A 17,167-nucleotide genomic window follows, 5' to 3' on the forward strand; every position below is an offset into this window, starting at 1 on the left:
ATTTCAACCATAGAAATTTGTTTTTCAAAATATATTTTATATGACATATAAAAGTATATACATTATGGTTTCTAAAAAGTTTGCCAAAAGGTTTTAATTCCCAGGATCTATATAAGTGGAGATTGCAACACTATTCCTTGTAGCCGAGGGAGAGGTCCTCTCTAGTCGGGCAGTGTATGATCATTAAGGGCTGAGAGGTTAAGTGTAAGAATATTGAGGATAATACCTGATGGGCTAATCTTGCATCTACCCATAGTCCCTGGGTGTTACAAAGTAGCTTGGCCCAGGGACCACTTAGGGTAAGTGTTGGGCCCATAGAGCCCATTTGATGGGTTTCAGGGGGTGCACTGTCTTTAATAGTGTATTCGACCAGGCCTTGTAACATAGGCTGGGCCGACCCATGTGGCTGATGTGTAGATCAATGCTTGGGTGCCATGCCATACAAGGAAGCCCAACTGGGCAGCAGTTAGGAAGGTTGAGTGAGCACATAAGCTTAATGGGCCTAAAGCCCATTTTGAACTGGTCTATTTATTTAGTTAATTAAAGGGGTGAATTATGAGATAGATTAGCAGATAGGATAGGGTCTTAATCTTATCCACTCAGAGAGTCCAGATCTGAATGTGATTCAGATCTAGAAACCTCCTAATGGGATTAGGATAAAGCTAATCTAATCTGCAGATAAGATAAGGGTTTATCCTTATCACTAGAAGAGAAGGCTGATCCAAATGTGATTTGGATAAGCACCTCCTAATGGGATTAGGGGCTGATCTTTTAAGTTAACAAAAGAATGAGGGAGCGGCAGCCTTGAGAGAGAACAAAAAAATAAAAAACACATCTGATCCTCTTTAGTGCTGAAATCAAGAAGAGAGAATTCTGCGGCCTGCGAATACTCTCTTGCCTCCTCCCTGCTCTTGCCGCCCTGTTTGCCAGTTAGTTCTCCAGCTGTGGGAGATGTCAAAATTGGATCTTGACATCAGTTCTTTGAGAAAGGATTGAAAAGGAAGCTGTGCTCACGTTCCATCCTGGTGTTTCTTGCGAAGGACAGAGTTTTTGGAGAAGAACACTGTTGATTCTGCTCCATCCTGCACTACGCCATTTTCAGTGGAAGCAGTCTTTGGATCCTTCCTTGGGCGTGAACACCTTCGTTGGGAGATATTATTTCTCCGTATCAGGTATTATTCTCTCCCATTCCTTTTGGTTCAGATCTGGTTCAGCTTAAGGTTCAAAATTGATCTTTGAAAATATGATTTTCTAAATAGGAAATGTGATTCCCAGTTGAAGGGAGAGAAAAATTTTTGAAATTCGCCCCTTATTCCGCAATCTTTGGGCGTCCATGGGATGGATCTCTCATCCTTTTAGTATAGGCATTCGATCTGATGTAATAATTAATAGAAATAGGATTTCTATTTATTTTTATTTCTGGATCAAAGATAGCGGCACAGAGAAAGAGATTTCACAGATGGGAGATTCACTATCTGCGATTTGCAGTTTGAGAAACTACAATCTGTGATCTAACCTTTGTTTTGCAGGATGGAGTGTGCGAACAGCCGTGATTAACTATTTTTTTGTTTTTCTTTTATCAGTTATTTAATTTTAGATTATTTTCTTGAATTAAGGATTTAATTAAAAATCAAACCCTAGACCCATTCGAATCAAGCTTGGTTCAAACTGTTTGGACAAATTCTAGGGTTTAATCAAGTCTAAAAGTTGGCCCTAATTTTCCCACTAATGGGCCTGACGATTGATGTTTAATTAAATGGTTAATTTGGCCCAGCCTATAAAGGCCCAGTTTTAAATAGTAAAAATTGCAAAAGCCCATTTTAAAGGATAAAGCTATATGGGCCGAACTTGGTAACCCTAATTCAGCCCGTATACCTAGATAATATTAATGGTTAATATTATGGAGTTTTAACGGGCTTCCAACGGGCCTTACAGATAATTAAGATTGGATCAATTTATCCGTGCATGAGATGTATGGATGTGTGATGTGCTGCGTACATTGGCCATAAGTACTTGGCCCATGCTCATTCAACAGTGGCTCTTGCGCGCACCATGGCTGAATGCACATCATTGCCATGGTGTCCCATTTGGTCATTGGACAACCTCCCTCAGTGGTGGGCCCCACACCTCTTTGAGAGGTTACGTGCGGAACCCTAGCCGATTTAAGGCCCACCAAAATCTAGCTTTATGAAACTCAGTGGGAGCCACTTTGGTTTGACCTAAATCAAGCTAGGGCGTAATTTTTTTTCCCTCCAGCTAATATGAGTGCATGTGATAGGGAGATTCATATGATGAACTCTCTAAAGGCCTTCCATCATTAGCATGAGGATGGGTCCTTCAGTAAAGAGGAGACACACCAGAAAATGGGTTATCCATTTGCTGTTGGGCTTGTCTGAGTGTTTCATAAGATGATAGGGACGTCATAGACCGATGTGGGAGGGGTTTCACCAGAAAATGGGAACTCTCTCACGGTACCTTGGCGTTTACGAATATGATGGGAAAGCACTCACTAGACAGAAAGGTTTACCTGAAAACGGCTCTGAACCTTGTCTGACAGAGGCCAAAGGGAAAACTCATATGATGAGTGGATATGATCCTTCACAGAAAGGAGGTGGGGCTATGCAGCTGAAACAGTTGGCTCCATGCACCCTATGTGATTTCCCACATTTCCAAAGACAACAAGTAGTCTCCATCACTGAGAAAGGAGGGAAATCTCAGAGATGTATAAATGGAAATGGGTCATAGATTAAAAGCCATATATATGAAATGAACATGAATCAAATTAGGTTGTGGACTGATGTTTGCTCTTTTATCAGAAAATGACAAACGGATCTTTTGCAAAGCTTCTTGGTGACAACAAGCTTAAGGGCCTAAACTACGCCGACTAGTATAGGAACCTTATGCTGGTTCTAGCTTCAGAAAAGCTGGACAAAGTGGCAGAGAATCCTGCCCCGGAGCATCCGGGAGACAGGGCTTCTGAGGCCCGAAGGAGAGACTATCAAGAATGGGAGGAGAAAAACTCCCTAGCCCGGTGTTACATCATCGCCTCTTTGGACAACACAATACAGAGGCAGTTTGATCAGATCGAACTTGCCAATGACATATTGGACAGCCTGAGGACGATGTATGAAGAGCACAATCGTTCTACTTGGTAAAAGGTCTTGAAGCAATTCATGACCACTCAGATGTCCAAGGGCCAACAAGTTCACGACCATTGTCTTCGGATGATGGGTTACATCAACGAACTAGAGGCTCTTGGATCCGGGCTGGACCTCGCAACCCAGATAGATGCTATCCTTAATTCTTTGCCTCCTTCCTTAAATCCCGTCATCATGAACTATAACATGAACAAGTTGAATGTCAGCTTACAAGAGCTTAGCAATATGTTGCAAAGAGCTGAAGAACTGATTAAAAAGGATGAACCTGTAGCTATGCTTGTTGAAGCTAGCAAAACGGTCAAGAGAAAGAGGAAGGCAAAGAAGTCTCAAAACAAAGCCACCAAGGGCAAAAGGCAAAAGAAAGACAAAGCATCAGATGCCTGTCACTTCTGCAAGAAGACCGGCCACTGGAAAAGGAATCGTCCTGCCTACCTGGAATGCAAGAAAGGTAATTTTGAAACTTGTGTTATAAAACCAATTTATTGGTAGCTTCTGCATCCTGATGTATTGACTCTAGGGCTTCAACTCTCGCGTGTAACTCACTGTAGGGGTTCAAGGTAAGCAGAAGGCTGAATGAAGGAGAAGTCACTCTTTACTTGGGGACTACTACAACTGTTGCAGCCATGGCAATAGGATCTGTGGAGTTAATTTTTAGAGAAGGAAAAGTTGTACTAAAAGATTGTCTTTATGTACAAAACATAAGAAGAAATTTAATTTCTATATCAAAACTGTGTGCATATGGTTATTCTGTCTTCTTTAATAATATAATAACTATTAAAATAAACAACAGATTCATCGCATATGGGGAACTAACCGAAACTACATCGGCTGAAATCACCAAGAAGAGAGCCCGTGATTCAGTTAATCCCACGTGTTTGTGGCACTACCGAATTGGCCACATCGGTGTTGACCGAATCACATGGAATCAACACGTGTATTTCATCACCTTCACAGATGATTACGTGTACCTAATGAGACACAAGTCTGAATCATTTGAAAAGTTCAAAGAGTTTAGACAAGAGGTCGAGAAATAGTTGGGGAGAGAAATTAAAGCCCTTCGATCTGATCGAGGTGGCAAGTATCACTTTGACGAGTTCAGGGACTACTTAAAGGACAATGGGATAGTATTACAATTAGCTCCTTCTGCCACACCACAACTTAACGGTGTTTCAGAGAGGAGGAATAGGACCTTATTGGATATGGTCCGGTCACTTCTCATACACTCAAAGTTACCCACATCCTTTTGGGGTTATGCATTAGAGACTGCGATTTACGTGCTAAATCGGGTTCCAACCAAATCGGTTCCAAACACTCCATATGAACTTTGGACCGGAAAGAAACCAAGTGTCAGACAGTTGATGATTTGGGGTTGTCCAGCACACGTTAAAAGAACAAGTGCAGACAAGTTGGAATCCAAGACAAGCCGTTGCCTATTTGTAGGCTACCCAAAAGGCTCTGTAGGTTACCTTTTCTATGACCCAAATGAGCAGAAAGTGTTCTGCAGTCGAAATGCCCAATTCTTGGAGACCGATTATATCCTGGACACCCATCGGCAGGAAATTGTTCTTGATGAGGAGAGCTCAGGAACAGTGGGAGATGTCCCACAAGTTCCAAGTAGTGACCAACCTAGAAGATCCACTCGGGTATCCAGGCCACCAGTTCGTTATGGTTATGACCAGGATAGTTACCTGGTGGAAAGCTTGACTAGTGAGGAGGATCCCGTGACTTACGCGAAAGCTATGTTGGACATAGATTCCCAGAAGTGGGTGGAGACCATGAGAGCAGAGATGGACTCAATGGAGACCAATGGAGTCTGGACTCTAGTAGATCCGCCCTCTGAGGTAATAGCAATCGGTTGCAAATGGATTTACAAGAGGAAGAAGGGCCCCGATGGTAAGGTTGAGACCTTCAAAGCTCGTCTGGTGGTGAAAGGGTACACTTAGAAAGAGGGCATCGATTATGAGGAAACCTTTTCACCTGTGACCATGCTTAAATCCATTAGGATCCTGCTAGCTGTAGTAGCGTACCATGATTATGAGATTTGGCAAATGGATGTCAAAACTGCATTCCTGAATGGAGATCTTACTAAAAATATCTATATGCAGCAGCCGCAAGGCTTCATAGCTACGGGTTAGGAAACCATGGTATGTAAACTTAATAGATCCATTTATGGACTTAAGCAAGTTTCTAGAAGTTGGAACATCCGTTTTGACTCTGCCATCAAATCATTTGACTTCGAGCAGAATCCGGATGAACCCTGTGTTTACAGGAAGTACAGTGGAGATAAGGTTACCTTCTTGGTTCTGTATGTAGATGACGTTCTACTCATTGGGAATGATGTTGGAATGTTGACTACCGTGAAAGGATGGCTTTCACAGCAATTCTCCATGAAAAATCTTGGAGAGCCTCCTATATACTTGGTCTTTGACTCTATAGAGATAGATCGAAGCAAATAATAGGATTATCCCAATCTGCCTACATTGACAAAATAGTCAAAAGATACAGCATGTAAAACTCCAAGAAAGGAAATGTTCCTTTCAGGCACGGAGTCACTCTCTCCAAGAAGATGTCTCCCAAGACTTCTGAGGAGATTGATGGCATGAAAGACGTTCCCTATGCCTCTGCCGTATGGAGCATCATGTATGCCACGCTGTGCACTCGCCCTGACATTGCTCAAGCAGTAAGTGTAGTAAGCAGATTTCAGGCCAACCCAGGGCAAGAGGATTGGACTGCTGTGAAAAACATACTTAAGTACCTTCGAAGGACAAAAGAGTTTTGTCTAGTCTTCGATGGTAGCTCACTACAGATCCAAGGGTATACAGATGCCGATTTCCAGTCGGATCAAGATGATAGAAAGTCTACATCTGGATATGTTTTCATGATAGGATCGTGTGTTGTTTGCTGGGAAAGCAGCAGACAGGGGTCCACTACAGACTCCACAACCGAGGCTGAGTACATTGCCACAAGTGAGGTTGCCAAGCAAGCCGTGTGGATGAAGAAGTTCGTTCACGAGTTGGGAGTAGTTCCATCCAGCACATCACCCATCCCATTGTTGTGTGACAACAATGGAGCTATTGCTCAGGCTAAGGAGCCACGAGCCCACTCGAAGTCGAAGCTCATCGAGAGGAAGTACCATGTACTGAGGGAGATTGTTGGTAGAGGGGACGTCCTGATTTAGAAGGTAGCATCAACGGAAAATGTAGCAGACCCATTGACAAAGCCACTATAACAGAAAGTGTTTGAGAAACACATGGAAAGCATGAGACTCCTGTTAGTACCTGATTAGACCTAAGTGCAAGTGGAAGCTGTTAGACAGTTTTGTATGCCCTTAGCTTCATTCCAAATGATGTACTTTATGAATTTATTGTAAATGAATAAAAGTGCATATTTGATTCATGTTCCCTTGGTATGTTTCTGCGTAATACCCTTAAACTGGACACTTAATGAGACTCGTGTTAGTTTAGAATGTTCATAACCAGTGGGACGGTTTGGGGAGACCTATCCTGACAAGGCTGACCCTGTGGTGCCACAAACTTGGTTGGGGTGGCTTGTCTCAGCTGCCAGGGTGAGACCCTAGGGGCACACAGTGTGGGATTAATTGAATCTTTGAACTGGACCAGATTTCCAGTATTGCCCAGGACCTTGGAGATTGATGGGCAAAACTGGAAAGTTACACCCGACCCCTAGACTCGATTATGATACTGCACTAGGTGTCGGATTGGGCTGTCTTTGATGTACCAATCAGTGAGATCCTTAGCGGGGGTCAAAACCTGGGTATGTTGGGACAGTCTGAGAATTCATCTGAGTGGGTGATCATAGTGATAGGATCAGCCCCTTTGTCGGACAAAGGTAATGATTGGGGATGCACTCTCACTGTTGGAAACCAAGACTGCTGGCAGCCGATTTCAATCGTTGAGATTTGTTTTGCGAAATATATTTTATATGAGATATAAAAGTATATATATTATGGTTTCGAAATGTTTGCAAATAAGTTTTAATTCTCGAGATCCATATTTGAGAGAGTGCAACACTGTTCCTTGCAGCCGAGGGAGAGGTCGTCTCTTGTCGAGCAGTGTATGATCATTATGGGCTGAGAGGTTAAGTGTAAGGCCATTGAGGATAATACCTGATGGGCTAATCTTGCATCTTCCCACAGTCCCTGGGTGTTATAAGGTGGCTTGGCCCAGGGACCATTTAGGGTAAGTGTTGGGCCCATAGAGGCCATCTGATGGGTTTCAGGGGGTGCACTGTCCATAATAGTGTATTCGGCCAGGCCTTGTAACAAAGGCTGGGCTGAACCCATGTGGCTGATGTGTAGATCTATGTTTGGGTGCAATGCCCTACAAGGAATCCCAACTGGGCAGCAGTTTGGAAGGCTTAATGAATACATAAAACTAAATGGGCCTTAAGCCCATTTCAAACTAGGCTAATTTGATTAGTCTTTAAGGGGGTGAATTCTGAGATAAGATCTGCTGATAGGATTGGGTCCACACCCTATCCACTCAGAGAGTCCAAGATCTAAATGAGAATTAGATTTGGAAACTTCCTAATTAGATTAGGAACTGGCTGATCTAATCTACAGATAAGATAAGAATTATCCCTTATCTTAAAGGGACTTTTAATCCAGATATGATTTGGGTTAGCAACTCTTAATGGGATTAGGAGCTGATCCCTTTAAGTCTATAAAAGGAAGAGGGGGCGGCAGCCTTTAGACACAACATCCAACAGACTCAAGTCTTGTCTTCATAGCTAAGATCATAGAGGAGAGAATTCTGCACCCTGCAAATTCTTTCTAGCCGCCTCTTTGCTGCAGCCGCCGCCTATAGCAGTTCGATCTCCATTCCTTGGGAGAAATCAAGATTGGATCCTGATTCCAATCTTTTGGAGAAAAGATTGGTAGGAGTTGTATTCACAAGCCGTACAGGTGATTCTTAGGAAGAATCAAGTTCTTAGGAAGGACACTACTGATTCTGCTCCACTTTGCACTGCGCCATCTTTAGTGGGAGCAGATTTTGATTTCTACCTTGGGCGTGAACACCTCCATTGAGAGATATTGTTTCTCTGTATCAGGTATTATCTCTCTCTCCTCCTTTTGGTTCAGATCTGGTTCAGTTTATGTTTCAAGAACGATCATTGAAAATATGATTTTCTAAATAGGGAATTCGATTCCCAGTTGAAGGGAAAGAAAAATTTTTGAAATTTGCCCCCTTTATTCCGCAATTTTGGGCGTCCATGTGATGCATTTCCTATCCCTTCAAGATTTCCTATCCCTTCATGAGCCGAGTAGCGAACTGGTCCGACCGGCGAAGTATCTGACTAGACGGCCTAGAATTTGAGCCAAATCCACCTGTCATGTCGTGAACTCCCCACACCAAGTCAAGACCCATGGCTCGGGGAGTGGGAGGAAATTGATGGAGGGTGATTTGGCCTGACCTCGTAATAAGGGGACACGTGGACGTGACTCGACATGGGTGACAACTCGGCATAGCCAGCTCGCTACAAAGTAATACTCCACTACCCCGAGCTAGGGATCCTTTGAGCTGAAATCATCCCGAACTAAGAGCATCTCGGTACTCATCCCGAGCTAAGGGCACCTCAGTACCAGGTTGTGACATCAATTCATAATTCAGTTTGGGGTGTACGACCCTTAGCTCGAGAACATTAGTTCGAGGTAGAAACCAGCTCGGGTATACCGATCTACCCTCAACATAATCCTGATAATAACTCTACCGGTTCCCGAATTCCATGGGATCACGTCTCGTGACAACTAAGCATTATCTCCCCATCCGATTCGGGCGGAAGTGATTAGCCTTATCAAATGATGCACGAACATGCGTCTTTCTCTATGATTTTGAAGATAACATGGAACACACGAAACCCCATATCAAGAAATCCTCCTTCAATTTGTCGGACCACCTTCTCCCGGTGTTGATGATCAATTTTATGAATTTTTCCTTCCATATACGTGGCTCCGGCATCCCTGAAATATTGATTAATCATATATAAATTAAGAACACGAGGGGTAGCGCTCCTGGTTAATTAAGAAATATATATATATATATATATATATATACTGAAATGGGTTCTAGATTCTAATTAATCCCTTCAATTCATCAAATAATGCTTGCTGAAAGCAAGAAGAAAGGGAAAAATATATTAAAACGCATATATACCGTCGGCGAGTTCGATGTATAAGATAGTGCCGACCGTTCCATCACCTTGAAGAATATCAATTTTCTTGATGACATTGGGCATAAAATGGACGAAGAGCCTAGGCAGCTGCGGCGAGCTATACACAGCCCAAATATCATCAGCAGGCACGCCTACCTCCTTCACGTTAACTACACGGCCGATCATCATCTTTTTCTTCGTTGGGATGATTCAATTGCAATAATTCAGACAAAGAAACAAATTAAGATAGAAATTTGTAACTACACGGCCAATCATCATCTTTTTCTTCGTTGGGGTGATGCAATTGCAATAATTCAGACAAAGAAACAAATTAAGAAAGGAAATTGTTCAAGTTTTGGATGTTAAGTTTCGCTTGATATGTGCCCCTTTCATACGCGAATAATGCAATTAATATATGATGTGCCCCTCTTGAAACCATGGATTTTAAAAACGAATCGGTGATCCAACTGCTCAGGGGTATGGTTATCGGTTTGAATGGTCTGACAGTTCGACCTGATTAAGCAGTTCATTCTGACAAAAAAATAAAAAAATAAAAAAATGGTCAAAACTGTTCGAACAGTTCGAACAATTAATCAGCCGGTTCAGCGGTTTGTTGATCAAAATCAATAATTTTGGGAGAAAAAAAAATAGTTTTGAAGGAAAACAGAACCGATCAAGTAACCGTATTCCTTATTTTTCCAGTCCGGTCCGATTTTGAAAACAGTACTTGAAACTCATAAACCTAATCAAACTTATATATATAAACCATTAAATCACATGTTAGTCACCTAGATAATATTATTATTAAGGTTGGTATATATCCCGTCTTGGTCGACTCACGAATTAGGGTTGGGTTATTAACATGAACACAATCCAACTCAACCTGAGTTTTACCTCTACCTTTGAGCTTTGATGAACTGTACATGGGCCTGATATTAGACGTCCTATCATTTTCTCCATGTCTTTGAGAGAAAGGGGTGGAGTAGAATCGACGGAATTTTATTTTATTTTATTTATTTATTTTGTCATCAATAACAAACAGAGTGAAATCATTGGCACAAATTAAAAAAAAACACTTAAATAATGTATCTACTCATTTAATTGCATTAACGGAGAAAGCACTCAACTTAGAAATTTTAATATGCAACCGAAATTTTTGTGATTTCCAGAATTCCGATCAATTATTGAATTGCATTTTATACACACTGAGTTACTGTTTTATTTTTATATAGACAAACAACATCCTGTTACCGAATACAAAACTTGATACACACTGACGACTCAAGTAGTACTTAAAACAGAGGAAAGTATCCAAGAATTAAAGGGACGCCAATCAAGAATCATTTGTTCTGAATGACATAGTTTGAAATTGCTTTGGCCGCTCCCCATAAATTACCAGCAGAAATAAGATTAGCGTTGCTTTCGAATTTTTCATCGAGCTCGAAAGCAGTGGTGGATCGAATGATGCACGAACAGGCGTCTTTCTCTAGAATTTTGAAGATAACATCGAACACACGAAACCCCATATCAAGAAATCCTCCTTCAATTTGTCGGACTACCTTCTCCCGGTGTTGATGATCAATCTTTATGAACTTCTCCTTCCATGTACGTGTCTCCGGTAACCCTGAAATATTGATTAATCATATATAAATTAAGAAGACGAAGGGTAGAGTTCCTGGTTAATTAAGAAATATTTATATATATATATATTCTTTTTTGAAATGGGTTCTGGATTCTAATTAATCCCTTCAATTCATCAAATAATGCTTTCTGAAAGCAAGAAGAAAGGAAAAATATATAAAAACACATATATACCGTCGGCGAGTTCGATGTGTAAGACAGTGCCCACCGTTCCATCACCTTGAAGAATATCAATTTTCTTGTAGACATTGGGCATAAGCTGGACGAAGAGTCTGGGCAGCTCCGGCGAGCTATACACAGCCCAAATATCGTCAGCAGGCACGCCTACCTCCATCTCGTTAACTACACGTCCGATCATCATCTTTTTCTTTCTTGGCATGATGCAATTGCAATAATTCAGACAAAGAAACAAATTAAGAAAGAAAATTGTTCAAGTTTTGGATGTAAAGTTTCGTTTGATATGTGCCCCTTTTATACACGCGAATAGTGCAATTAATATGTGATGTGCCCCTTTTAATTTTGACTTGTATTTTCCCATTGTCTTGTCGTCTGATCAACTTCGGCGACTCGGGTTTTTCAGATTTTGTCGGAAAGAAAAAACGCGTTGGAGATAAGGCTTGTCTTTGTTGAATTTTTCATCTAGAAAATAAAAATATGTTTATTTGGAAGCAGTTGCGATGTAGTAACAACGAAAGGGAATAGTGAGTACTAATCTATTAAAAAATCCGAATTCAGATCTCTGCCAACAATTAGACGCTCCCAATAGTGAGTACTAAGGCAACGAAACGGAATAGTGAGTACTAAGGCAAATAATAATGCCTCGCGTCGTTCATCACGTGTACATACAATGAATTAAGACTTGGTCCCGGATTGGATGGATCATAAAACCCGGGAACCGGAACTTTTTTCGGTTTTTCCGATGTCCTTAGTTTCTCAAATTTCTGATTAAACTATCAACATTATGTGAGTGGATTTTCTACTTAGGCTGTTCGCTTTTTGAAAAATTATTTATGTAGATAAATATATTTAGGGAATATATATATATGTTTTTTAACTTTTCAAAGAGGCTCTTAAAATTTTACTTGTTTGGGTTGGATCAGTTTTCCAATCTCTGAAATTTATCAAACGCCACCTAGTTTTCCAAACTTTAGCTCATCCTGTCTGCACAATGCCTATATTAAAGTTTATTAGTTTATTTAATTTCACGATAGAGCGATGTGAACCTGAACAATTATTGAGGATAATCTTACTATCACATCATCAGGAGCTGTTATGTCATTAGATAGATCTTTATCTATAGATGTAACTCTAACTAGATTGAGATAGAACTCAACTAACTAGATAGATCCTATTAGATAGAGTTTAAATCAGAAAAACTCTATTTGATAGAGTTCAATGTTATCTAATTCTTTCCATCTATTGTTTTACTCAAATTGTAGTTCTTCACCTATAAATACACAGGGTTCAATGATTCAGTTATCCCATCCAACCATTCTCAATTTGTTTGGCTTTTCTACTTGTTGTTTATTTTCTTAACTATAATAGAACATGCAGCTGGCTTTCAAACATGCATAACGAATTATTGAATTACATTTATATTTTAGAAAAATAAATTAAAACTTGCAACCACAAAAGAACGGCATTAGCCTCAAAATCAAAGTACCATTTTATGTAAATGGCCACATGTGGACACAAACATCTGAGAGACAGACCCGAGAACTACTCGATCAACACGTACAGAGGAGAACACAAACTTTTGACGGACACAGACTCGAAAACTACTCAACAGAGAGGAGTAGATCTAATAGTGGAATTATTAACTGTTTCTAAGAAATGAAGAAATAAATTACAGGAATCAAGAATCATAAAATTCCGCCAATAAATAGATTAGTTGTTATCGCCCTTGGATTTGGATTTGTTCTGTATGACATAGTTTGAAATTGCTTTGGCCACCCACCACAAAGTACCAGCGGTAATACGGTTAGCATTGTCTTCAAACTTGTCGTCGAGTTCAAAGGCAGTGGTGGATTGAATGATGCATGAAGAGGCGTCTTTCTCTCTGACTTTGAAGATAATATCGAATGAACGAAACCCAATATCAAGAAATCCTCCTTCAATCACTCGGACCAACTTCTCACGTTCTTGATGATCAATCTTTATGAACTTCTCCTTCCATATACGTGGCTCAGGAAGCGCTGAAACCAGTAATTATATTTAAGTATCAAATTAAACCATCATGGATTAATAAGAAATATTTCAATTCATTCATTAATGCAATAAATAAAATGATGAAAAGAAGAAGAAATTAAAGTGTAATGCAAGAGCATCATTTCTCTTGTAAACTTGGGGCAATATACCGTCGTCGAGTTCAATGAGAATGACAGTGCCGACCGTTCCATCACCCTCAAGAACATCATTTCTCTTGTAAACTTGGGGCATTAGTTGGACGAAGAGTTTGGGCAGATCGGGCGAGCCATACACAGCCCACACATCATCTGCAGGCACCCCTACTTCCATCTCGTTAGTTACACGCGCAGTCATCATCTTGTTAATTCAAAATTGATGCAAATAAACAAATTAAAGGCTAAGCGCTTCGAATAAGTTTTGGATGTAAGGTGTGTTTGATTGATCTGTAGCTAGTAGCCTTTTTATATATCTACTTGTATGTAGAGATAAATCTTCGTCTTTGTTTAATTTTGACTTGTATTTTGTTGTCTCTCTTGTACAGCGTTAACTTCCAGAAGCTTCGACGATTCTCTGCATGCATGTCTACCAAAGTTTGAATTGTGCTAACTCCCACCATGCAATAACTTGGCAACTCTCAAGCACGTTTTGGATAAGTCTTAGCCGACGGATTCGTTTGACTCCTTTTTCTCTCATTGATTAAATGATAATGAAATTACTAAAAAGTCCAAAAGTATAGGTAGGTTTGTGATAGCGTGTGGATGCGGCGATAACAACAAAGAGAGCCAGCCCGAAGACTTGAATTGAGAATAGGAATACATGACATGAATTGTTCAATTTCCAACCTGTTCTGTACCGGCTGGCTGCTCTGTACTGTAGGCGGTCCATTTGCCGATGATGTAGACCAGTCTATTTGTTTTGGCCGTCTATCTTTTTGATATGGCTAAGACAATGATGACAAAAGCTCCATATCGGTGCATATAGAGAGAGAGAAGTACGGATAGGCAAATGCAATTTCAGATAAACATTCATGATCATTTATGATAAGCCTAAACTTCTTGGATTGCAAATTCTTGGGCCAAGATGTTAAATTTCTCACGTTTGTAAATTTAAGCACATCTCTAATATATTGTCGGTCAATAAAAACAAATAAAAAGAAATAAGAATTGAAATGGGATTAGGATATTGATAGGTAGGGATGATCATTTATTAACTTCTTGGCTTGCAAATTCTTGGGTTAAGGAAGTCAAATTTCTCTCAAGTTTTGTCTAGATCACACTCGTATCAAGCCTGTACAGAATACATGTTGGGCTCAGGCCAATTAAGCCCTTTGTCCGACAAACCTAACCCATCCTAGAAGTTATATGTATGTTTATAATATATACTATAATATAAATATAATGTCTATTTATTTGTATAGTATCTTAATGTTTTGTGGTAATTGTATAGAATCTTTTATATGTGGCATAGTATTTTATCGAATATATATAGTATAATATATTAATATACACAAAATAAAGTTAAATATATTTTTACAATTTATTGAAGCTTATTTTCTGTAATTTGATTATAAAATTAAGCTAAAACTTTATTTGTTTTAAAATACAAATCCTGTATATTCTTATGGGCCAGCCAAGATGCTTGGCCCAGGAACAAAATCGAACATGTTTTATTAGGCCTAGGTAGGCCTCAAGGCTATTGACTACTCGTAGAAAACCTAACCTTACTCCTGATCATCACTATTGGTGGGTTGTGTAGGCATGGGTTTGGTCGAATCCAAATATGACCTGAAACCCAATTAAGGATAATTCGATCCAAACCCAATTAAGTCATTTTTCTTCTTTTATTAGTGTGCTCAACAAATATAAAAGAAACACTACAAAGGATCACTAAAGGGCTTTTAAAAAGTCTTAAGATACTTGTAAAGAACTAAAAACTCCATCCACATCCAAGGTTTTAAAACCGACCTGGAAACGAAAACGTTTTGGCCACTGGTTTTTGGGTCATTGGTTTGATCGTTCGGATCAAATGGTTCGAACGGTTTAAATATTGTAACTGGTGATATGTCATCTTACTCATTAGATAGGAATATTAGGGTAAGATGCATATAAATACAAGAGAAAAAAGGTTTGATTGTTTGAGAATGAGAGAGATGTGAGAAGCACTCGATGGCTGATAGAGTTTAGAAGAGAGAGAAAAGAGAGAGAGAGAGAAAGAGAGAGAGAGAGAGAGAGAAAGAGAGAGAGAAGAAGAAGATGAAGAATGAAGAGGAGGAGGAGGTCACTTGCAGGCTGTAGTGGTGACAACAACGGCGATGGCGATGGCGAACTACAACGACAATAGCGGCGACAATGAAAGTAGATTTGAGATTTCTCTCAGTCTCATATTTCACTCTCTTTCTCTCGCTCTCTCTCTCTCAGATCTTTCATCTAGATTCTAAACTACTCTCCCAGATCTCTAAATGTGAGATCTCTCAAATCTTTTTCACTATCTCACACATCCCTCAACTGATCTCTCTCTCTAGTAGATCTCAGATCTAAGAGACCTTCTTCTCTTTCCATTCTTCCTCTAACTTGTCAATGTAATATACTACAAACCGTTCTCTAGGTTGAATAGTTCAACAGTCAAACCATCCGGGTCAACGGTTCGTAGACTAATTCAATGATTTTTGACCAAAGACTGTGTTTGGAGTAAAACAGAACTGGTTTCCTGAATAGTTTCTGGTTTGAATGGTTCGATCGTCTGGGTTAACAACGGTTCGAAAACATTGTCCACATCATAATAGATTTGATTCCCTTGGGGTAATTATGAATGAAGATTGCTATACCACAAGAGGGTCTTTTTCTATTTGACAATGAAAGATGGGAAACCAAAAAGACTCATGTCCCATAAAACTTGAGGAAGCCCAAAATGGCTGAAAATCAAGGAGCTTCAAATTGAATCTTCGAGTCTTTATGCACTTAAAATCTTTCATTTAACAACTTGGTAGACTATGATTGACTAGGATACTTACTAAATAGTCTTGATCTTTTAATTAACATATCTTTAATATTATATATTAGTCATATCTTTAATTTCAATAAAGAATTCATGCATTACTCAAAATAGTTGAAGGGTATTTAAATCTTTTTGTGTTCTAACTGACGGTGAATTAACACCGGGTACTAAATTGTCACAAAATGAAAGTTTGGGTACTAGATTGTCGCGTTTTAAAGTTTGGGTACTAACCCAAATATTTATTCATGCTTTTTTATTTTTTAGATAAATAAGACATTGACGATTTTAATCACAAAATGTCATTATTAAGAGGACAATTTTGTCCATCTAAACAACTTTCCCTCACTAAAATTTTTTTATAAAAATTAAAAATACTGTTAAATGTAATTTAAACTATTAGAGGTGGATATACCATTTACACAATTAGATTGTATCTAAATCCTGATTGTGTAGTACATGAGATAATAATTTCAAAGAAAAATAATCACTCTTGATAATCAATACCAAACATTATCAAAGATGATTTTTAAAATATCGGCTGCCAAAGAGTAAAATGACACAAATAACCAAAATGGCTGACTTTTGACAAATCACCGGTTTTTGAAAAATCAGGTGAGTGGAATTGATGATCATACATGCCAAACATCACTTAAAACAAATAAAAAAGTGCAAGCCTGGAAGAATGGCAATGGCAACATCTGTACACAAACTTTGACATGCACATGCAGATTCCAGAGCTATATTAAACATCCTAATGTCAAAAAACCGCATTTTATACATTAATGCCCGGCCCGAATTTAGCATCAATTCCGAGGCTAGCATCCACCTTAATTGTATTTTGGGCTTAGAAATTCTGATTATGGGCTGAACAGTCATTCTCTCTAATGTTTAACGATACGTATTGTGAGTGTAGATGGTTTTTTTGAAGTTTTTCGTGGAAACATGAGTAATTCCGGTGTTGGTAGGATTCAAGTAGTGAGTGTTGGCCTGTGGACCGCTAAACTAAGCTACACATT

General features: G+C 39.4%; 2 protein-coding genes across 2 annotated transcripts; both read right to left on the reverse strand.

Annotated features, from left to right (window-relative positions):
* Positions 1–10,463: 10,463 nt before the first annotated feature.
* On the reverse strand, positions 10,464–11,437 carry LOC148880879 (norbelladine synthase-like). Its single transcript, XM_088962961.1, has 2 exons — positions 11,145–11,437; positions 10,464–10,953 (listed from the first exon to the last, which is right to left on the reverse strand). Exons 1-2 carry the CDS (start codon positions 11,347–11,349, stop codon positions 10,670–10,672), a joined length of 489 nt encoding a protein of 162 aa, XP_088819087.1. The 5' UTR covers positions 11,350–11,437; the 3' UTR covers positions 10,464–10,669.
* Positions 11,438–12,604: 1,167 nt separating this feature from the next.
* On the reverse strand, positions 12,605–13,584 carry LOC148880880 (norbelladine synthase-like). Its single transcript, XM_088961934.1, has 2 exons — positions 13,328–13,584; positions 12,605–13,165 (listed from the first exon to the last, which is right to left on the reverse strand). The coding sequence occupies exons 1-2, from the start codon at positions 13,512–13,514 to the stop codon at positions 12,858–12,860; spliced, it is 495 nt and encodes a 164-aa protein (XP_088818060.1). The 5' UTR covers positions 13,515–13,584; the 3' UTR covers positions 12,605–12,857.
* Between the last annotated feature and the right edge of the window lie 3,583 nt (positions 13,585–17,167).

Source organism: Nelumbo lutea, chromosome 1 (genome assembly GCF_056320005.1).
Source record: "Nelumbo lutea isolate HS-2025 chromosome 1, American lotus-T2T, whole genome shotgun sequence".
Taxonomy (NCBI): Eukaryota; Viridiplantae; Streptophyta; class Magnoliopsida; order Proteales; family Nelumbonaceae; genus Nelumbo; species Nelumbo lutea.

Excerpts from the sequence above, each read along its gene's own strand:
- LOC148880879 (XM_088962961.1), bottom strand. The coding sequence starts at position 11,349 with ATGCCAAGAAAGAAAAAGATGATGATCGGACGTGTAGTTAACGAGATG. Across the intron at positions 10,954-11,144 it reads ACACATCGAACTCGCCGACG|GGTTACCGGAGACACGTACA; the intron begins GTATATATGTGT and ends TCAATATTTCAG.
- LOC148880880 (XM_088961934.1), bottom strand. The coding sequence starts at position 13,514 with ATGATGACTGCGCGTGTAACTAACGAGATGGAAGTAGGGGTGCCTGCA. Across the intron at positions 13,166-13,327 it reads TCTCATTGAACTCGACGACG|CGCTTCCTGAGCCACGTATA; the intron begins GTATATTGCCCC and ends TACTGGTTTCAG.